At 43.5% G+C, this 22,800-nt stretch overlaps 2 protein-coding genes across 3 annotated transcripts in view; one reads left to right on the top strand and one right to left on the bottom strand.

Moving 5' to 3' along the window:
• LOC132395694 (proline-rich protein 36-like) overlaps positions 1–16,759 on the bottom strand; it is a 29,663-nt gene extending 12,904 nt beyond the window's left edge. Inside the window, exon 1 of the mRNA XM_059972612.1 lies at positions 8,707–16,759. Within this exon, the coding sequence (XP_059828595.1) occupies positions 13,820–15,334 (1,515 nt within the window). The 5' untranslated portion in view covers positions 15,335–16,759 and the 3' untranslated portion in view covers positions 8,707–13,819. The remainder of the gene's footprint in view (positions 1–8,706) is intronic.
• The window catches only part of LOC132395695 (cytochrome c oxidase subunit NDUFA4-like), a 45,665-nt gene extending 27,588 nt beyond the window's left edge, over positions 1–18,077 (top strand). The window contains exons 4-6 of one of the 2 annotated variants that reach the window (XM_059972613.1): positions 16,776–16,837; positions 17,504–17,564; positions 17,744–18,077. In XM_059972613.1, the coding sequence (XP_059828596.1) occupies positions 16,776–16,837; positions 17,504–17,564; positions 17,744–17,777 (157 nt within the window). In that variant the 3' untranslated portion in view covers positions 17,778–18,077. The remainder of the gene's footprint in view (positions 1–16,775; positions 16,838–17,503; positions 17,565–17,743) is intronic. The other variant, XM_059972614.1, reaches the window with a different exon arrangement.
• Positions 18,078–22,800: the final 4,723 nt, after the last annotated feature.

Here is a 22,800-nt window from a genome sequence, read left to right as displayed (position 1 = left end):
TTGCTAGGATTATCCCTATTACCTTTACTGAACAAGGGAATAACATTTGCCATCCTCTGATCATTTCGTACTACAGTCGGCAGAGAGGATCCAAATGGCACAGCAATCTATTTCCTCACTTTCTGTCCTGGGGTGTAGCTCATCCGGCCCTGGACAATTATCTATCCTGAAGTTTTGCAAAAGTTCAAGCATATCCTCCTCCTTAACCTCTTTATGTTACAGCACATTAGTGTGTTCTACACTGACCTCACATTTGTCTAGGTCCCTCTCACTAGTGAGTACTGAAGTAGTTAGTTATTAATGACCTCCCATACTGTTGTGTGTTTAATCCTTAAGTAATATTTGAATAACCTTGTATATATATTGGATGATTTAGTATTCTTGTTTGTATAAATGATTAATTATATGTAAAAAGACTTTAATTGCATACATCATCATGCTACCACCTGATGCATACACACTTTGCTTCAACTAACATGAAGTTAGACTCACATTTTGGAATCACGTGTTTTCCTTTGAATTAGTTTAATGTTTTGAAGTTACAAAAGATGGCCTCGGTGACGAGGTATTTTTAAAATGATCCCAAGATGGCTACTGACCTGTTAAAGTGCAGCGAGACATTCAAAGAAAAACATAGTGAGTAAAAAACGCAGCGCAGCTTATGCAGAAAGATTGATATAAATAAAATGCCATAAATGGAAGAATTCAGGGTTCAAAAAGAGTGAGTACCATGTGATAATAATCATAAAAAGTAGTAGAAATGGCTGGCTACATCCAAAAGATTAACAAGCTTGATTACACAATGTGTAATTGCCTTGTATACGGACCTATTGGAACAGTATTTTTAAGAAACTGAAATAGCAAATGAGAAGTGAGTGCTTATTTTGCTGAGTACATTGGGTTTAAAGGCATACAGTTTGCTTTGAAGCTTGAGTGCTCCAACCAAACCAGCAGTAATGGGTTTTGCTGCTGTTGTAAAAGTAATACCGGAACACCTGGAGCTGAAGTCATTGTTGAACGCTTTTAGGTTTCATAAGTAGAATCAAAAAGAAGGGGAGTCTATTTTATTTAAGAGATTGTGCGTTGTCAGTTCAGTAATGGATTTAATGATACACTGAGAAGTTGTTTAGTTTGTAGAATTTAAAAAGAAATTCAGAAATGGCTCATGACTGAAGCACAACCTACATTTAAAAGATCAATGGAAATCACCGTATCAATGTAAACAGCAGACAGAAATATAATTCAGTTGCAGTCAGGAATGAAGGTGAGCATAAACAAAATTGGAATATCTAAACATAAAACAGCCTGGCCAAACAAATTGCACTACTGATGAGGCAGGGCTCACATACACTACAGAAATGCAGATTAACTGGTGAAACTTGCACAAAATTCAGCAAAGTAGGACATGTACAAAGAGCATGTCGGGCAGACAAAAATAAATGGACTGCTCATGGAAGAGGAAAAGCTAAAGAGTCAAGCTGCATTTCAAAAAGGGTACTAATCTACATGCTATTCATGAAAACTCTGATAACAATGGGAGAGACACAGGACTGTGCAGCCTTGGAAATTCCAGTGTGCAAATTAATAATAGACAGAGCAATCTGGCTTACGCCAGAAGTGAATGACAAATTAATTAAAATAGAATTATACACTGGTTCAGCTATTTCAGTCATTCCACAAAATGAGTTGAGAGATATTTCAAAGATACTAAACTGAAGCCTGGAGATATCCGACTAAGAACTTATACTGGAGAAAAGGTAACTCATATGGAAATGACATCCATTACAGTGCAATACAACAACCACAAGCTATATTGAGCTTATATGTAGTAAAAACTGAAGGAGCAGCCTTTTGGGAATGTGACTAGCTAGGAAAATTACAACTTGATAGGAGAATCCATCCACCATTTGCCTGTCATATTCCTTGTGATGAAGCCAACTAAAAATGAATTAAGAAAGGTAGTGGGTGATTGCAGAACTGTCTCCATGCTGAACACTGAGGTCTGTTACTTAGTGGAGGACCAACAGGTGTTGAGGCCGATCTCTGTGCCTCCGCTTGGAAAGCATATTGGACCAAGGAAGGACCATGTTGCTCAGAAGAAGCATGAAAGTAACAAAAACAGCGGTCCAGATGCAGCAGATTTTGTAGGCAACGTACCTGACAAAACTTCTAATATGTTAATCAGGCAGTAACTTGTGAAATGTGGCTTGCTTTTAAGTTGGAAGAGAGTTCAAAGAGCTTTAGGAAAGTTACAAGCATTCTGCTTTTGTGAGTATAAGGATCCAGAATTTACTCTGCATGCATTAAGGTAATTGTATGAACTTCAATTTGGAAACAAAAGCTGCTTGTAAAAGTAAATATAAAGACCAAAGCCCAGCTGGATGATTAGCCCAGCCCACTTAGATTCTTTCCCATTCTATCTACTACTATCCCTGTGCGAGGCTATGGTAAGTGTCAGGGAGTTGGGCTTATCCACTGAGAGATCTGTCACATGACCAGCTTCATTGCTCAGCACCAGATCCAGTATGACATCTCTTCTGGTTGGCCTGTTTACATACTGTGTCAGAATCCTTCCTGGACAATCTAATAAATTCTGCTCCATCTAACCCTCTTGCATTAAGGAGGTGCCAATCTATTTTAAGGAAGTTGAAGTCACCCTTGACAACAACCCTGTAATTTTTGCACCTTTCTGATTTGCCTCCAGATCTGTCCCTCAGTATTTCTGTTACAGTTGGGGGTGTGGTGTAAGAATACTCCCAAAAGAGTATTTTCTTCATGTTTCTGATTTCCACCCACTTTGACTCAGTAGTCAATACCATCATGAAGTCCCCTACCCCAACTTTCTGCAGATGTAATACTATCCCTGTCACAACCACAGATTCATTAGGGCAGCAGGTAGACAATTGCACTCATGAATATGCACTTATCAGCTAATTATTATTTCATTGCAATGATATTTAACTCCATTCTTTTTGTTGTCGTACTTGTTGAGACTTGAGATAAGTACAGCAACGTTTCACTGCCTGCTTGCATTCGGCCTTACCTCAGAAATTGGACTGTCGAGTCAACTGACTCTGAAGACGAGCAGTATTTGTTTTACATTTAGTTATTCCTTTCAGCCTGTTGGCTTCGTTTTTCATTTGAGAGTTTTAGTTAACAGACCTGTTTGGCCTAGTGTTTATTGCTTTCTTTTCCCTCTGAATTTGTTTGCATTAAAGTCTGTAAACTATTGACCTACTTCAGTATCTCTTGCACTGCACTTGGGCCATATCTGAACGTTGCTCAGCCGCAAAAAGATGGGCCCAGCAGAGAGAGAGAGAGAGAGAGAGCAGCTGACCTTGCCCCTGAGATTCATTGGTCAAGTAGAGGACAAGCTACAGGCAATGGAATCTGTTCTGAGTGAAGTTATGGAAGCAAGGAGGCAGATAATCTCATGCTGACAAGCCCAGGCTCATTTCAAGGAACAGATGGTTGAACAGCTCACTATAGACAATCCGAGTCAGGTGTTTGCGATTTCCGCTCTCACGGCCGCCATCCGTGAGCTCACTGTGGACAGCCAGTGTCAGCTGACACCCTTTAACATTCTTGCCAATGTAATTCAGCAGCCTCTGGCCACCTCTGTCCCACTCCCAGTACCTCACAGATCCACCTTTTCTGTGCCGCAACAATCTCTGCTGCTAATGCTCCCATTCCCATGCCCCGACCTGAACTGACATCAGCCTTTGGAGCCTCACAGAGTCCTGTATCCATACAGAAACTGAGTACTTCATCACCAGGCAGACCTTCTGGTGATCCTAATGGTTGCAGGAATTTTATTACCTAATACAAGCTGACATTCCAGGCCCAGCCTGGTCATTTTGGTGATGATATGTGAAAACTGGTGTACATGTTTAATCCTCTAGATAGACCTTCACTCAGCCTGTTCAGTGCTTTATGGGAGCAAGGACACCAACATTTTGTGGCAGAGTTAAGGAGGATTTTTGACCTTCTAGTATGGGGTCAGGAGACTGCACCAAGTCAGAGGAACAGTGAGAGCCTATGCAGTCAAATTCCACACTCTTGCAGTAAAGACGGGATGGAATGAGAGATCTCTCATCACTACCTTCCAGCACGGACTGAACGCAGGGGTCCGGCATGAGATCGCTGTCTGGAACGAGCAGGATAATCTGGCTGACCTGATTAATCTGTCTATTCGAGTTGAAGATGGGTGACTGAGTGACGCAGGAAAAGAATGTTTTACTGTCGTTCCTTGCCCTCTCTCCCTCACTTTCCACCCAGCCCCCAGTCCATGGAGGATCCTCTGCAAATAGGGCACATGCGCCTGTCTCAGGAGGAACGAGAACAGTGCAAGAGAAAAGGTTCTTGCCTCTATTGTGGCAATCCAAGACACTTCTGAGCAGCATGTCCCAAGCATCTAGTAAAGGAGGAGACCCGTCAGCAGGAAGGGGAGTCCTGGCGGGTTGGTTCTGTCTGCAGTCAGCTTCCCCTAATTGTGTAACGTTTGCAACTTCCTTGTTGTGGAGGTCTCAGACCCATAAACTTAAGGCATTTATCGAATCTACAAAGTTTGTAGTACAGCTGGAAATCTCATGAACATCTCTCTAGCTCAAAGATGGGGATGTCTGACTCAGGAATTAAGAGAAAAGATCAACATCAAGGTGATGGACAGTCGACCTCTGGGCACCGACCAGATCCACCTTTGTACCCAGTTCCCAGTTCAAAGGCAACCATCATGAACAAATCTCTTTCTATCTGGTTGATTCACCTGAACTGCCACTCGTACTTGGTCTCCCCTGGTTATCCCGACATAACCCGCAGATCAATCGGTCTCTGAAAGCACTCCAAAGAGTGAGGACTGGCATGCCTGTCTACCTGTCTGGGTCCAGCTCAAGCTCCATTCCCTGAATCCCTCCTGTGTCAGCTAAGGATGTGGACCTGTCTGGGATTCCAGGTGAATATGTGGATCTCTTTGAGGCCTTCAATAAAAGGAAGGCCACCACCCTGCCCCCACACCAGCCATAGGACTGTGCCATAGACTTCCTATCTGGCACTAGTCCTCCCCAGGGCTGGCCTTTTCTTCCTCTCTCATCCTGAAAAGGTTACCATAGAGGAATATATCAAGGAGGTATTGGCCATAGGGTTTATCCATCCATCAACCTCACTGACAGGAGCAGGCTTCTTTTTTGTTAGCAAGAAAAATGGCAAGCTCCATCCCCGTATCGATTATCAGCCCCTGAACCACATCACTGTGGAGAATCACGATCCTCTTCCCCTGCTGACATCTACGTTTGAACATCTCCAGGGAGCAACCATGTTTTCAAAAAATCATCTGTGCAATGCCTACAATTTGGTTTGCATAAAGGAAGGAGATGGGTGGAAGACAGCTTTCAATACCTCTAATGGCCACTATGAGTACCTGATGCTGCTTTTTAGTCCAGTCAATGATCCCGCTGTATTCCTGGCCCTTGTTAACAAGGTGCTCAGAGACATGTTGAACCAATTTGTGTTTGTGTATTTAGGTTACATCCTTATCTATTCCCATCAGAAACACATCTAGCATCTCTAGAGAGTTCTCAGGTGGCTTCTTGAAAACAACCTGTCCATCAAGCCCAAAAAATGCAAGTTCCATAAAAACCAGTTGTCATTTTTGGGCTATATACTTATCCCATCCAGTGTTCGAATGGATCCTAGTAAAATGCAGGCAGTACACAGGGGTCATCTACAGTCAAACAGGTACGGCGCTTCATGGGGTTTGCACTTTTATCGCTGCTTCATCCAGAATGTCGGTTCTATCGTGGCTCCTATAAATGCACTCACCAAGACAACCCCGCCAGAATGGTGCCGACCAAGCATTTTTGGAGTTAAAGTGATGTTTCACCACTGTCCCGCTGCTGCAACACACAGACCCATCACAGCCATTCATTGTCAAGGTAGATGCATCCAATGTCGGCATTGGAGCTGTCCTCTCTCAGCGCTCGTCTGCAGATAGCCAGCTGCACCCTTGTGCCTTTCTTTCGCATTGCTTGATTCTAACTGAGGGGAATTACGATGTTGGAAACTGGGAGCTTCTGGCTGTCAAGGAGGCCCTGGAGGAATGGCGACACTGGCTGGAGGGGGCAGATCATCCATTCCTGGTCTGGACAGATCACAAGAACCTCTCCTATATTCAGGATGCGAAGAGACTCAATTCTCGTCAAGCCTGGTGGGCACTCTTCTTCACATTGTTCAATTTCGCCCTCACTTACTGTCCCGGCAGCAAGAGTACAAAGGCCAACACTCTCTCCTGGCAGTTCAAGAGATCGGAGGACAATGCCGATTCAGAACCTATTCTTCCTCACTCATGCATTACTGCACAAGTGATCTGGGGCATAGAGGCAGAGGTGAGGGCCGCCCAACAGTCAGACCCAGGCCCAGATAAGGGACCTCCCAATTGGCTGTTTGTCCCTGCTGCATTGCGTTCCAAAGTGTTGGAATGGGATCACTCCTCCCATTTGGCTGGACATCTGGGAATTCAACGGACCCAGGAGTTTATAAAAGGACGATATCGGTGGCTATCTATGTCCCAGAATGTCCATGAATTCCTACCTGCCTGTCCCACCTATGCTCGGAACAAGACATCACACCAGCGTCCTGCAGGTCTGTTATGTCCACTGCCTGTGCTGTACCACCGTTTTGGTTGTTGTGGATCGATGTTCCGAAGCTGCCCATTTTATTGCCTTCCCCAAGCTCCCACACTCATGGTTCAAAGTATGTTCAGGCTGCATGTCTTTTCTCAAGACATAGTGACTGATCGTGAACCACAGTTCACTTCCCACTTTTGGAAGGCTTTGTGCTGTCTTGTAGGAGCCAATGTTAGGCTCATGTCTGGCTTCCACCCCCAATCAAATGGCCAGACTGAGAGAGTGAAAGAGGAGTTGGAGACAACCCTGCACTGTCTTGCCTCTTTCAACCCCACGTCCTGGAGCTCCCAATTGGTTTGGGTAGAAATCACCCACAATAGTATCCAGTCATCCTCCACTGGTATGTCTCCCTTTGAGTGCCAGAAGGGATTCCAGCCCCCACTCTTCCCTCATCAGGAGATTGATGTAGGAGTTCCTGCTGCTGAACAGCTGATCCAGCGCTACAAGCGCAGCTGGATCAAAGCCAGGGCTTCTCTGCTGTGCACCCAGAAGCAACATTCCTGGCAGGCTGATTGGCTCCATTGACAGGTAAGGTCATTCAAGCCAGGACAGGAGGTCAGGTTGGCATCAAGGAATCTTCCCCCGAAAGTCAAGAGCCACAAATTGGCACCGTGCTACATGGGACCATTTGTATTGGAAAAGGCTGTCAACAAGGTGTCATATAGATTGTGTCTACCAGCATCTCTGAAGATCCACCCAGTATTCCATGTTTCCAAGCTCAAGCCAATTACTACCTCTCCCCTGGCCTCAGATACCCCACCTCCCCCTCCTCTCCACTTGGTAGATGGTTCCATTGACTGTACGGTGCGGCACCTCCTGGCATCTCGTTGCGTACGTGGTGAAGTCCAGTACCTTGTGGACTGGGATGGGTGTGGTCTTCCCTCAGAACGTACTTGGATCTCAGCGAAGGACATCTTGGACAAGTTGCTCATCCAGGACTTCCAGCGGACACAGGTCTGTGGTGCCTCAGGGGCTGTGCCTAGGGAGGGGGGCCTTTTCACAACAATGGATATGGACGCGCAGCAGATATGGCAATTGCACTTGTAAATATATATATGTCAACTAATTATCATTTCAGTGTGATAGTATTTAACTCCATTCTTTTTGTCATAGTGTTTACTGAGACTTGAGATAAGCACAGCAATGTTTCACTGCCTGCTTGCATTTAGCCTTGCCTGAGAAATTAGACTGTTGAGTCATGTGACTTCAAAGACCATTTTACATTTAATCATTCTTTTCAGTTGCAGTGTTGGCTTCATTTTCCATTTGAGAGTTTTAATTAACAGCCCTGTTTGGTCTGGCATTTGTTTTCTTTTCTTTCTAACTCTGTTCACGTTGAAGTCTGTGAATTATTAACCTGCCTCAGTGTTGCTTGCTCTGCACTTGGGCCATATCTGAACATAGTCACAATCCCTGATTAGCAATGCCACTCTCCTACCTCTTTTACCTCTCTCCCTGTCACTTTTGAAACATCTAAACCCAGGAGCATCCAGCAACCATTCCTGCTCTAGTACCGGTTTCCGTAATGGCCACAGTGTCTTGGTTCCATATACTGAACTATGCTCTAAGTTCATCGTCCTTGTTCCTGATTCCGCTTGCATAAAAAATAGACATATTTTAACCCATCCCACTGTCTGCAATCTTGCCCTGTCAGCTGCCTATCCTTCCTCACAGTTTTTCTAAATGCAACATCTACCTATATACCAACTGTCCCATCCTCTGACTTAACACTCTGAACCCCCTGAATTAGTTTAAATCCTCCCCAACGTCTCTAGCCAACCTGCCCTCATGGAATTGATTCCCCTCAAAGTCAGAAGTAACCCATCTTTTTGTACAGGTTATATCTTCCTCAGAAGAGATCACAATGACCCACAAATCTGAAATCTTGCCTCCTGCACCAGTTTCTCAGTCATCAGGGAACTGGTCTTCCTACATAATGCATGAGGAGCACATCACTGCCCTGGGTTCCATTCCCACTGCTCTACCTTTGCAATAATAAAGAAAGAGAAACTTACAAGAAACTCACCTTGGCCTCCACTTCATTTTACTGAAGCCACTTGAACTAAAGTCTCATTTCCTCACTCTTACCTTGTCCATGCATACTATGGCCTCGCCACCCAAATCAAATTTGTTTGTTCAGTCCTTGCCAATTGCTTAATAACCCAGTCAATCTGAAACTGAACAGAAAGTCCTGACAGGTGGCTTATTTTTTTTTTAATATCCTGCTTCTCCCAACAAGTCGTGACTCCAGCTACATGAAATTGAACAGAAGATCTGAAGAGATGCCTCATTATAAATTTAAGGTTATAAGGAAAGGAACTAAAAGTGGAATGACAATGGTTGTGATTATTGAAAGTTAATCAGTCCCAGAGCATTTATGTCCTAAGTCCAATGATTATCAGCTGGTCTTACATTGACCCTTCCTTGTAAGGTCAGAAATGAGGAAGTTTCAAAGCTAATAAAACACTGTGTGCTGCACGCAATAAGTTTGGATATAAGAACACAAGCTTAAAATGGTAAATACAAGTAACATTTGCACAACCAAGTGACTGCTAATGGTTGTTACCAACATTGAGGATCTGACCACCTACCCTTAAAAATCAATAGTGTTACCACAGTGTATCTTAGAGGAATCACCAGCAATACAAACTTAACTGGAATTGTGAAGAGTTAGGTACAACATGTTAATTGCATAAATATGGTACATGGAGCTTAGAAAAGTAGAGGGCTATGGGTAACCCTAGGTAGTTTCTAAGGTAAAAACATGTTCAGCACAGCTTTGTGGGCTGAAGGGCCTGTATTGCGCTGTAAGTTTTCTATGGTGTGACCACATAGGAGTTTAGAGGGGTGACTGCTCTATGTGAATGTAACTCAAGTTGGAATTGTGTAGTGTCTGATAGTCAGCAAGTACATGTGACTGATGCTACTTGGACACTGTTCAGCAATAGTCTTCTTCCTCAAATTAAGTAGCATAGTGTTCAAATAAATGACGGGAATCCTGGCAATTTTCTTGATTTAGTTTTTGTTCTTTAAGAGTTATTCCAAGTAGTCAATAGCCCAGATAACCAGAATCAACTGTATATCATAGTTCCTTCATTGTCACTGGGTGAAAATCATGGAAGCTCTTAGCTAACAGCACACTGGGAATATATTCACCAGAAGGGTTAGTGTGATTTAGAGCGGCAAGCTTGTCCTGTGTAAGTTCACGATAAATAATAAATGCTGATGTAATGTTCTGGTTAAGATTTTTACTGCTATGCTGCAGCCATTTCATTTTAGCAGCTCTGAAAAAGCAGTGTGTTCTGCTTTTAGAATACTTTGGTTTCATCTAAAAGATAGGGTGCCATGATGTTCAACCTAAAAATGCTGCATCAGCAAGTCAGGATGGGCAGTACTTACACAGTGTTCACCCAAATTTAGGTTCCTTTAATCAGAACATCACAACGTTCTTTTTTGGTTGACTCTAGACATATATTATTTATGAAAAGTGGCCTTCTCACTGCTGAGTCCTATGGCTGATAGCAGAGCCAGCTAATGAGCCAAGTTTGCAAAGGAGACCCGGTGAGGGGGTTACAAATATGGGGGATCATCTGAGATTCGCTGAATGCTGTGTATTTACTGTTAAGAATTGATTAAGCAGTTTGTGTGTTAAAAGTGACTGTTAATTATGGATGACGAAGGGATTAAAGATTGGTTCATTGCAAAGAGATTATCCACAAATAATGCTTGTGTTATGAGTGGGGTGGATGTCTGGATTCCCAATGAACTTTTATTCAGAGTGCTAAGTTCTGTAAAGATTTTGGGGAAAGATACATTGATTGAACACCAATTAGTTAGTAAGGATGTTGTGTTAGTTCAGGCTAGCAGTGATGTGACAGAAGTTGCATGGGTTGGGAGAGCCTGGAGAGGCAGGGCCATGGGCAGTCCATATTTTTAGAGAAGGGTGGGCATGTAGCTGAGGGCAAAGAGTTTAAAGACAAGTTGTTCTCATTCCTGCAAAGTGAGGGTCAAGAGTTGTTTGATGTGGAAAGTCTCATTGTTGCTTCAGCAGTTGATTCTCAGCTAGTTTTGGCTATTATATCACTGGTTGATCAATGCAGAAGTGTATCTGTGGAGAGCCAGAGTTATTATTGGCTGAGAGGCTGAGAGTGTTATCTGGAGTCAAGCCCACACGTGATGAGGAAGAAGAATATGAGGCTTGGGCTGAGCAGACATTCCAGTTACGTGATGAATAGCAGTGCTCAGTTAATACGAAAAAACAGAGACTGGTAGAGAGTTGAAAGGGTCTGGCAGCTGATATGGTGAGGTTCCTAAAGGCAGAAAATCCATTAGCCACGTCAGTCAATTACTTGGAACCTCTCGGAGGTGCTTTTGGCACTGCTGGAAGTGCAGCCGATCTTAGCATGAAGTCTAGACACACAGTCTAGGAGGAAGGAGAGAAGCCGCCTACCTGCCTTTTCAGGTTGGAGAAATTGCTGCATTGTTTGTGCCACAAAGTGGGTATTCAACTATCCGAGAGAAATTGCTTGAGGATGGAACAAACTGTCACATGACGTGATTGCACTACTTAGTCAAATGACCCACCAGATGTGCCTTCCTCCATCTTTTACTAAAGTTACTCAGGGAATTTAGAGAGGAGGAAACATGATTGAGAAGCAGAACATTTCCAAAACCCGAGTACTGTCTTCAGTGGTAGCTTCTGCTGCTAAAGTGACCCCTGATGCCACAGAGAAGGAGCTTCTGAGGAATGAGCTGGATAACTTCCAAGCTGAGCTGATTTGATGGATGGCTGCTAATGTTTCAGCTAAATGTGATATGTCCATTGGGAAACCCAACCCACCTGTAGGACTTACAATGCAGAGGAATGCTGCTAAACTAGAGTGGCAACTGGTATATTCTGTTACAGCTGTAAAGAAGGTGGACATCTCAAGCGAGATTGTGAGGGACAACTAAATCTTCAAAAAGTAAACCAGCAGTTAATCAAACAGAGCAAAACTGAGGGGAGGAGACCCAAGTAAAGGAATGGGTTGGCATTTCAGAGAGGATATGTTCCTTGAATCAAGGGAAATACTAAAGTGCAAAACAGTATTCTTGAAGGTTTGGTGGGACCAAGCTCTGATGTATCCATATGGATTGAAGATGTTTATGCTAGAGTCATACTTGACACAGATTCTCAAGTTATTTTGCTGTATAGATCCTTTTACATCTGGTATTTGATGCATTGGCCATCCATTGAGGTTCAAGGGAGTACCGCTGAGTACCCATATGATGGTTACTTGTAGTTGAAACTGGAGCTTTTGGAAGAAGATATTGGAGTAAATAGGACTATTGACACACCAATAGAGTCAGCAGTGGAGTGCCTCAGGGATCTGTTCTGGGACCTTTGCTCTTCATGATTTTTATAAATGACCTGGATAAGGAAGTGGAGGGATGGGTTAGTAAGTTTGCTGATGACACAAAGGTTGGGGGTGTTGTGGATAGTATGGAGGGCTGTCAAAGTTACAGCAGGACATTGATAGGATGCAAAGCTGGGCAGAGAAGTGGCAAATGGAGTTCGACTCAGATAAGTGTAAAGTGGTTCATTTTGGTAGGTCAAATATGATTCCAGAATATAGTATTAATGGTAAGACTCTTGGCAGAGTGGAGGATCAGAGGGATCTTGGGGTCCGAGTCCATAGGACGCTCAAAGCAGCTGCACAGGTTGACTCTGTGGTTAAAAAATTGTATGGTGTATAGGCCTTCATTAATTGGGGAATTGAATTTAGGATCTCAGAAGTAATTTTGCAGCTATATTGGACCCTGGTCAGACCGCACTTGGAGTACTGTGCTCAATTCTGGTCGCTTCACTACAGGAAGTTTGTAGAAACCATAGAAAGGGTGTAGAGGAGATTTACCAGGAAGTTGCCTGGATTGGGGAGCATGCCTTATGAAAACAGGTTAAGTGAACTCGGCCTTTTCTCCTTGGAGTGACGGAGGATGAGAGGTGACCTGATAGAGGTGTATAAGATGATGAGAGGCATTGATCGAGTGGATAGTCAGAGGCTTTTTCCCAGGGCTGAAATGGTTGTCACAAGAGACATGGGTTTAAGGTGCTGGGAAGCAAGTACAGAGGAGACGTCAGGGGTAAGTTCTTACTCAGAGTGGTGAGCACGGAATGGGCTGCCGGCAATGGTGGTGGAGGTGGATATGATAGGGTCTTTTAAGAGATTTTTGGATAGGTACATGGAGCTTAGGGAAATAGAGGGCTGTGGGTAAGCATAGTAATTTCTAAGGTAGGGACATGTTTGGCACAATTTTGTGGGTCGAAGGGCCTGTATTGTGCTGTAGGTTTTCTATGTTTCTATGTTTTGGTCTGCCTGGATCCAGTCAAAAAGAGTGGAGCTTCCATTCTTGTGGGAACAATACTTCCTTTGTGAGAAGGCTTGTGGGAGCATGCAAGGAAAAAAATGGAAAGAGCTTTTTGAAAACCCTAAACACAAAGTGCACTGCAGATGATGTGGTCAAATCAAGACGTACAAAAACGCTGGATGAACTCAGCAGGTCGGGCAGCAACAGTTGAAAGAAGCAGTCAACGTTTCTGGTTGAGACCCTTCGTCAGGACTAAAGAAGGAGGGGGCAGGGGCCCTATAAAGAAGGTTGGGAGAGGGTGGAAAACCAATCAGAGGAAAGATCAAGGGGTGGGGGAGAGGATAGGCAGGAGAGGTGAAGAAGGAATCTAAGGGGAAAACACTGTGGGTAGTAGAAGAAGGCAGAGTTATGAGAGGTGATAGGCAGCTAGAAGAGGAGACAGAGTAGAGGTGGGATGGGGAAGGGAGAGGGAGGGAATTACCGGAAGTTGGAGAATTCAAAGTTCATACCAAGGGGCTGGAGACTACCCAGACGGTATATGAGATGTTGTTCCTCCAATCGAAGTTTGGCCTCATCATGGCAGTAGGGGAGGCCATGTATGGACATATCCAAATGGGAATGAGAGGGAAAGTTGAAGTGAGTGGCAACCAGGAGATCCTGTCTGTTGTGGCGTAGGTGCTTGACGAAGTGGTCCCCCAATCTGCATCGGGTTTCGCCAATGTAGAGGAGGCCGCACTGGGAGCACCGGATGCAATAGATTACCCCAACAGACTCACAAGTGAAGTGTTGCCTCATCTGGAAGGACTGTTTGGGGCCCTGAATGGTGGTAAGAGATGAGGTGTAGAGACAGGTGTAGCACTTACGCTTGCAGGGATAAATACCAGGTGGGAAATCTGTGGGGAGGGACGTGTGGACCAGGCAGTCGCAGAGGGAATGATCCCTGCGAAAAGCAGAGAGGGATAGAGAGGGAAAGATGTCCTTAGTAGTGGGGTCCTGTTGAAGGTGGCGGAAGTTGCGGAGGATAATATGCTGGATCCGGAGGCTGGTGGGGTGGTAAGTGAGGACAAGGGGGACACAGTCCCTGTTGTGGTGACGGGAGGATGGGGTGAAGGCTGAAGAGCGGGAAATGGAGGAGATGCAGTTGAGGGCATCATTGATGATGGCAGAAGGGAAACCACGATTCTTAAAGAAAGAGGACATTTGGGATGTCCTGGAACGGAAAGCCTCATCCTTGGAGCAGATGCGGCGGAGACGGAGGAACCAGGAATAGGGAATAGAATTTTTGCATTTGGCAAGGTGGGAAGAGGTATAGTCAAGGTAGTTATGGGAGTCAGTGGGTTTATAGAAGATGTCAGTGGACAGTCTATCTCCAGAGATAGAGACCAAGAGAATGAGAAAGGGGAGAGAAGTGTCTGAGATGGACCAAGTGAATTTGAGGGCTGGGTGAAAGTTAGAGGCAAAGTCAATGAAATTGACGAGCTCAGCATGGGTGCAGGAAGCAGCACCAATGTAGTCATCAATGCATCAAAGGAAAAGTTGGGGAGCAGTACCAGTATAGATTTGGAGCATAGACTGTTCCACATAACCCACAAAGAGGCAGGCATAGCTAGGGCCCATGCGAGTGCCCATAGCTGCACCCTTGATCTGGAGAAAGTGGGAAAAGCCGAAAGAGAAGTTATTAAGTGTGAGTACCAGTTCCGCCAACCGGAGGAGTGTGGTGGTGTTGGGGAACTGGTGAGGTCTATTGTCAAGAAAGTAGCGGAGTGCTTTGAGGCCTTCTTGATGAGGAATTGAAGTGCATAAGAATTGGCCATCCATTGTGAAAATGAAGCTGTCAGGACTGGGGAACTGGAAGTTATTGAAGAGGTGGAGGGCATGGAATGTATCCCGATGTAGGTAGGGAGGGACTGAACTATGGGTGACAAAATGGAGTCCAGGTAGGTAGATACAAGTTTGGTGGGGCAGGAGCAGGCCCAAACTATAGACCTACCAGAACAGTCAGGCTTATGGATTTTGGAGAGGAGGTAAAAGCGAGCAGTGGGGGGTGTGGGAATTATGAGTTTTTTGGCTGAGGATGGAAGGTCTCCGGAGTTGATAAGGGCAGTGATGGTACGGGAGACAATGGTTTGATGTTTTTTGGTTGGGTCCTGTTTCAGGGGTAAGTAAGAGGAGGTGTCAGAGAGCTGCCATTTGGCCTCAGTGAGGTAGAGGTCCGTCCTCCAGACCACTACGGCACCACCTTTGTTTGCGGGTTTGATGGTGAGGTTAGGATTAGTGCGGAGAGAGTGGCGGCAGTGCCTGTCCATTCACCTGGTGTTCAGAGCTGCTTTTGAGAAGTGCAAGTTCCTCCGAAGCAGGATGATGAACAGAAACAAGAAACTGTGTGGTACACCCAGTCTAAACCTGTCCTATTGTGTCCTGGTGGAACAGCCAGAGGCACAGGAACCCCCACGTTTGATGGAATGCCCAGCGCCTCAGCCATCCAGGTGGATGCTCCTGATGACAAGCAAGAAGAGTCACGCTTACCCCCAGGAGTGCTGATGAGACTTGGAACTACAGAAATCTTCAGCTGTAAACAGCATGACAGTAATTATCAAGAACACCTCATGGAGAGAGGTAACCCTCAAATGTAGGGTGCCAACTGCCCGACTTTTTCCAATGATGGTAGTGCCTATTTTTCCTGGATCGAGGAAGTTGACATCAAAGTCATGCAACTGTGGTGACTCATCGATACACGAGAAATGGAAAAGGAGAATATGTTGGAACAGGAAGGTGCCTTTTCTACTGACAAGTCTGATGTTGTTGAGTACTTGCCACGCTATTAGAGTGACCGAGGACACCTCTTTCCGAGAGAGGACTCACCGTTTTGTGCCAGCAGAGGTTGAAGATGTTCAGCAGCACCTGCTTAAACTGAGGAAAGCTTCAGTGATGGAACAGGGGAAGACGTCCTCCAGTAGACAGATGACATCACAAGGAGTGGTTGAATCTGGAGAAGGTGAAGATGAGATAAGGAGGTTTCAGAGAGTCAGGAAACCCCTAGCTAGTCTGGCAGAGGATGCACCTGGGAAGCAGAATTCCCATGGTCAGATATGCTACTTCCTTTTACTAATGGATTAGGGGTCCTGAAACCACAACATTTAATTGATTACTGTGTTATTAGTAATGGTTTAATAAGTTCCTAAGTCTCAAGGACATGACTATTTTGGTAGAGTGTAATGGTAAGAGTTTAAGAGTGTAAAGGACATGGTGGTAGAGTGTAATGGTAAGAGTGTAAAGGACATGGTGGTAGAGTGTAATGGTAAGAGTGTAAAGGACATGGTGGTAGAGTGTAATGGTAAGAGTGTAAAGGACATGGTGGTAGAGTGTAATGACTGGGTAAGATATTTACTGCTATGCTGCAGGTATTTCATTTAAGCAGTTCTTTCAAACCAGTGTGCTCTGCATTTAGAATGTTTTGGTTTCAGCCAAAAGAAAAGGGCCTATGATGTTCAACTTGAGAATTTTGTGTCAGCCAATCAGGAATTATGACAAGGTTCTAGAGAGAGCTAGGTGGAGTGAGATTTGTGACAGTCAGTGTGGTCCGCTGGTCTTTTTTGGTGGGACCTGCAGAGAGGACAGGGGGTGGGGAGGTGGGGGAAGAATGGCTGAGAGTGCCATGGGAAGGAGTGTCCCTGTTGCATGAAGTGCAGATGACTGGCTCCAAGGAAGAATGGCCAGTACTCCTGAGAGAGTGCCCATTTGTTCCAGATGGATTTTGAGCGACGTTCGGAATGTGGTGTGTGCTTTCATGCAGACTGTGAGTCCAGAGCGTGAGTATTAAGACAACTTTAAGATGAGCTTCAACTTTATGTGCACATTTGGAGTTAACTGTAATGGGCCCTTTTAGTTTTTTTTTTCTTCTTGCTAACTGTTCGATAAAGCTGAAATTTGTAAATATACTTCATATTTTTATGTGTTGTACAATCGGTTATTTCTTGCTGACAAAACTTTGTATATGGGCAGTATTTAACAGAGCATTCACCCAAGTCAAGATTTCTTTAATCAGAACATCACAATTCTCATTTTTGGTTGAACGCCAAATCATTCCAACCTTAAATGTACATTGATTGTGAAAAGTGACCTTCTCTCCACTGTCCCATGGCTGTTTGCAGAGCTGATTAATGAGCCAAGTTTGCATATGAGCCTAGTGACGGGGCTGCACTGGCTTTCCCATTGATGCCAAATAAATGCTTTTATGCTACAAGTTGTTTTTGAGAGGGTGGTCGAAGCAAATTCAATAATAATTTCTAATGGTAATTGGTTACATCCATGAACTGGAAACACTTGCTGGGCTAGCATGCAAAAACATGGAGTACAACTAATTGGATTGATTCGTCGAAGTGTTGTGGTGACATAATGAAATAAATGAACTACTGCTGTATCATTCAGATGATTTATGATCCTGTATATTTATAAACTTCCATTGTTTTCTTCAGCTGGGATAAAAAGAACAACCCTGAGCCATGGAACAAGTTGGGCCATAATCAGCAATACAAGGTAATAGAGGAAAGAAAATTTGTTGAGAAGATTTACTTGTTATTGCACTGTTGGAAGTAAATTTATTTCCTTTCATGCATTTAAATAATCTGGATAAAGTAGTAGTCATAACATAATAAATGAACTGTGAAATGATTGAGAAATATGCCTGCTGATTTGTTTTATTCTTATTTTGACAGTTTATTGCAGTCAACACCGATTATAAATACCTGAAGAAGAATCGCCCTGATTTTTGAATGGTTGATTGATAAAATGCTTCTCTATCTTCACAGAATTTCTATAATCACGCTAAATCCGTTTTAAATTGCTCAGTGTACTACGTACCTTAGTGTTTCAAATGCAGACATCGATTGATCATGTGCTCTTATTTTCATATCAGGCAAAAATAATAGGCTCTTTGAAATCTGCTTTGACTTTTACAAACAAATTAAATCATATTGAGATCAAGTATATATGATGTTTAATGCACATATGCTTCGTTAAACAATCATGTCAATAAAACTTTTAAAGTTCTTCTTGCTTTATTCTTTACTTTAAGCATATAAATACTTTTGTTGTCGACAGTAAAGTGTTGTATTTTATCTGATTAAACTGGGGAATTACATTTAGTCATTAAAATTAAGGCAAAAATAGCAGAGGATTTCACATTCAAGTGAACAACAAAACAGCATCTAGTTCCAGAAGTATAAATTGTACAATGCAAATCAAACCTCTTTAAGCACACTTAATTTTAATTTCTTCAACATTGAAACTGAACCTTCATCTGCAAAAGATCTGCATGCTGGAACTCCTCAAGTCTCTTTGTCTGTCTCCATTTCTTCTTCTTTAAGACACTCATGAATAGCACCCTCCTAATGGAGTTAATCACAGCAAAAGATTGCAAGGAAATAGATGGCTAGAGAAAGCTACTTAAAATCTAGGAGTATAAACTCACATATGTATATTCCAATCCTTCCTTAGCATTCTCAGAGTAAAAGGCAGTAACTTTTTCTGTACTTTGTGCCAGAATATTCATTGTGAACTGGTAATGCCACAATAGAACATCAGGATATGTGTGAGCATAATAACTACGAGGATCGGTAGAGCATCTAATTGGTCAACAAAAATTAAGGTTTGAAACGGTAACTGGAACTATAGAGAAAGTGATAACTTACAGTGTATGAATTAAAGTCTTAAAAATTAAAAAGAGATGGAAAGGTACAAGTAAAAGGAATGTTGAAATCCTTAACAACATTGCTGCATTTAAACTTAATATCTCACTGTTAAAGTTATTCGTTCTCTAGCACAGGGAGGTTGATAATCAAGATTACCAGAAAGAATTACCATGTCACTACAAAAATATTTGAACTGAGAAATTGCAGCCATAACTTCCTATATTAATCAAGACAGTCAATGTAAAGTTTTGGTCACTTAAAAATTTCTTTGCGAGGTTTAAGTAAAACACATACTGCGCAAAGTGTGATGTAGAAATCCACCATCAGGTTCAGGAGCTTTGAAATTCGTATTGTATCTCATTTTTCCTATGTACATTATTGATTGAATTACTAACTGTCACCCCTTCCCGGCAAGATCTAGCTTACTGTAATATTTTTGAAATGTAATGTTTAAACTATTCTACTTTATGTGTTTCACCCCTGATGGGAACAAATTCAATTTTCAGCCACTTTGCTAAATTTCAAAACCTGAAATTATCAATTTTCTTTGGAGAGGAGAAATGGTGTTTGCTGTAGTTTTGGTCACGACAAGCATTTTTTAAATGTCCTTTGTCCACCATGACATAATATATGTAGTCTTATTCATCAGGACCAAGATTACAGTAACTGATACAATGATATTCTTCAGGGGAGTAAACCTGATCTGGTGTGCAGGTGATTTCATAACAGTGTAGATTTTTGCAAATAAAATAGCGGAGGTGTTTATGTTTCAGAAAAGCCATAGCAATTCATTTATTGAACACCAAATAACTTAACTCAAAAGTGTAGAAACCCTTTATGTCATTACTACATCATGTCAGACCAGCCTCTTGAAGTGAAACCCCAACTCAATGTTGGTGGCTGTGAATTATGTACATTTTCACCAACTACATTACCTTGCGTAGCTCCCCTTGGCCCCCCGGAGGTGTTCTGAGCCCCAGCAGGACCCACAGGACACAATCAAGCCAGCACTCATCAGTCAGAGAAGCCCTCAGAGAAGCCTTTAAGGAGCAGTGAAACTGCTTGCGTAGGCCATTGAACTGTGGATGATACACTGCGGTGTGATGTCAAACTCTGTGTGTATGGCCTCATTGGCTGGCTGTGCGACGCAATCAGCCGCGGCATTATTTTTACCCTTGGTATGTTGTATATCAATGGTGAACTCGGATATGTAGGCCAGGTGGCATTGCTGCCATGTAGTCCAAGGGTCCGATATTTTGGCCATCATGCACATCAGGGGTTTGTGATCAACGAACACTGTGAAATGGCAACCCTCTAAAAGAAAATGAAATGGTGGACAGGCAGGTAGAGACAAAGATGCTCATGGTTGAACATACTGTACTTCCTTTTGGTGGGGGCAGGGGGGGTGGGTAACAGAGTTGGTGGCTGAAGGAGGTGAGCAGCTGCCACACGCCTCTGATTAACTGTTCGCACACATCACCCACAGCATAGTCTATGGCTATGGGTGTGTTTGAGGAGTGGGTGCGTGTTAGAAAGAGCTCATTTTGTTTCATCAAATAGCATGGTCATGTCCGCTGACTAGTCAAGCACGTGATTAGAGGTATTGCCTTTAAGTGCTCTATACAGGGGGAGCAGAAGTTCAGCAGTTTGCAGAATAAAGCGGTGCTAGAAATTCTCCATGTCTAAAAACTCCTGTAGCTTTTTAGTAGTGCAAGGCAGTGGGAAATCCAATATAGCGGCTACTCTTGATGGAGGAGTTTCACACTTTTTGCAAAGGTGCAATGGTCAGAGATGTCAATGGTTAACAACCCAAACTGACATTTAGCGGGGTTTATAATCAACCCATGTTGGCTTAGTTGCTTAAAGAGTGTGTGGAAATAAAACACAAAATTGGATTTGGATGCACTGGCATCCAAATAAACAAAAAGAAAATCTTAAGTCTTTTAATGTAGAGTCCTTCAGCCATTGGAAATCTGTGCTTCATTTTTCAGTACAAGCAGCATGCGCAGAAAATCAGAGGCCAGTTCAGGTTGTCTCAGCAGTTTTGGGAACCTAACTTGATCAAATTTGGAAAAAATTTACTTTCCAGCTAAATGTGCTGGGAAGTCTTGAATGTGTGGGACAGGGTAGCGATAGGGGTGGTGGCCTGGTTTAAGCATTGGTAATCGCCACATAGGCAGCAACCACCATCTGACTTAGGGACCACTTTGAGGGGCGAAGCCCATTGAGTACTCAACCGATGTACAATGCCAAGTCCTTCCATGTTGGCAAACTCAACCGTTGTGGCTGCCAGCTTTTCAACGGGCATAGACTGTTGGGCCAGTTGCAGAAATGTGGTGCTCAACCACATGTTTTGTGTCTGTTGTGGGGAATGTGGGCTTGGTGCAGTTTGGGAATTCACCCAGCCTTGGAGGAGTAACCTCACATGTGGTGGAGTATGTACTTGACAGACTCATTGTGAGGAACTTACTGGGGGAACAGGGTAACAACCCAAAGTCTTTGACATCCACAAGCCAGCTGTACTTAAGATTGACCTAAAGTCCCTGGGCACACAAGAAATCTGCACCAAGCAGAGGTCTAGCCACTTTAGTCATGACGAACTCCCATGTGTAAAGTCGCCCCACTGAAGTAAAGCATCACACTTTGTGTCCCATAGATCTGGGTCTCGCTACTGTTGGTGGTCTCCAGCAAGGGTTCAGTGTTCTTTGCCTTTGCATCAATAGGCGATGTTGGCAGTACACTCACTTGAGCACCCATGTCACACAGGAAGCGTTGCCCTGGACAGGTGTCTAATGAACAGTAGACGACACTGGCAGATGGAAACCACGGTGTTCACAGACCTCTGATGTCCTGATGCACTGGCACTGTCGAAGTGGCAAGGTGGTCGGCACTTCTTAGCATTCCTACCAAAGCAAGCATAATAAATGCACGGGTCTAGCCTTGTCTGTTTCGCAGCCACAGGAGACCTTATGTTGGGGATCTTGCTGACCAGGTTTATTGAGGCAGTGAAAGCAGGAGGAATGATGTGCCACTGCCTAGCTGAGGGTAGAGTATCAGCCATTTTAGCAAATTCCCTATAGTCCTTCATGGATGCAATAGCAAAGACTATGCAAACTTGATCTGGCATTTACTGCATTTTCTGTAAAAACAAAACAAGGGTGGTGATTTCCCAGGAGAGACAGCATGTGGTCCATCAACTCTGAAGGCCTAGCATCACTGAGACCAGGTAAGGAGAGCACCCTGGCATGCTCAGACTCTGATAGACCAAAAGTCTGTATAGGCTGAGACTACAGCAATCGGTATTTATCGTGTTCAGGGAGGTAGTCTATTAGACCCACCACTCTTGCAGCTATGGAGTTGCTGAATGATGCTACTACATAGGAATATTAGGTGCTGTCAGCAGAAATTTCTCAGTGTGAATTGAGCATCTATTTGTACGAACCAAGTGATGGCATTTTTGCTCCCAAAACTCAGGCAGCTTCAAAATGATTGCATTGGCCGACACGTTCAATAATTCTGGAATTGTTCAAGAGCATCGTGGTCACCAATGTAGATTTTTGCAAATAAAATAACAGAGGCATTTTTTGTTTCAGGAAAGCTGTAGCAACTCAATTATTGAAGATCAGAAAACTGAACTCAAAGCGAGCCAAGAGCCCTTTATGTAATTACATCATCACATCAGACCAGCCTCATATAGTGAAATCCCAACTCAATGTCAGTGGTTGTGAATTATATACATTTCCACACTCTATGACAGCAGCAATATGAATGACTTAGCTGCCAACCAACTTGCTCCAGAGGTCACTCAGTTGCATCAACTGCTATGTTTAAATCAGAATAAGAAACAATCAGACTGGCGTCAATCTGGACTTAGAAATCAGCTACAGCAAAGTTGTCCTTGGCCAGTTGCAAAGTCTTCCTTATAGATTAAGATATCAGAGCAGAATTAAGCCACTTGACCAACTGAATCTGCTTCACTATTATTGCTAATTTATTTTCTTCTTAGTCCCATTCTCCTGCCTTGTCCCTGTAACGTTTGATGCCCATACTAATCAAGAATCCACCAATCTTCACTTTAAATA

The sequence above is a fragment of the Hypanus sabinus genome, chromosome 6 (genome assembly GCF_030144855.1).
Source record: "Hypanus sabinus isolate sHypSab1 chromosome 6, sHypSab1.hap1, whole genome shotgun sequence".
Taxonomy (NCBI): domain Eukaryota; kingdom Metazoa; phylum Chordata; class Chondrichthyes; order Myliobatiformes; family Dasyatidae; genus Hypanus; species Hypanus sabinus.
The sequence above is the reverse complement of the archived record's forward strand: the minus strand, read 5'-3'. Positions and strand labels throughout refer to the sequence as shown.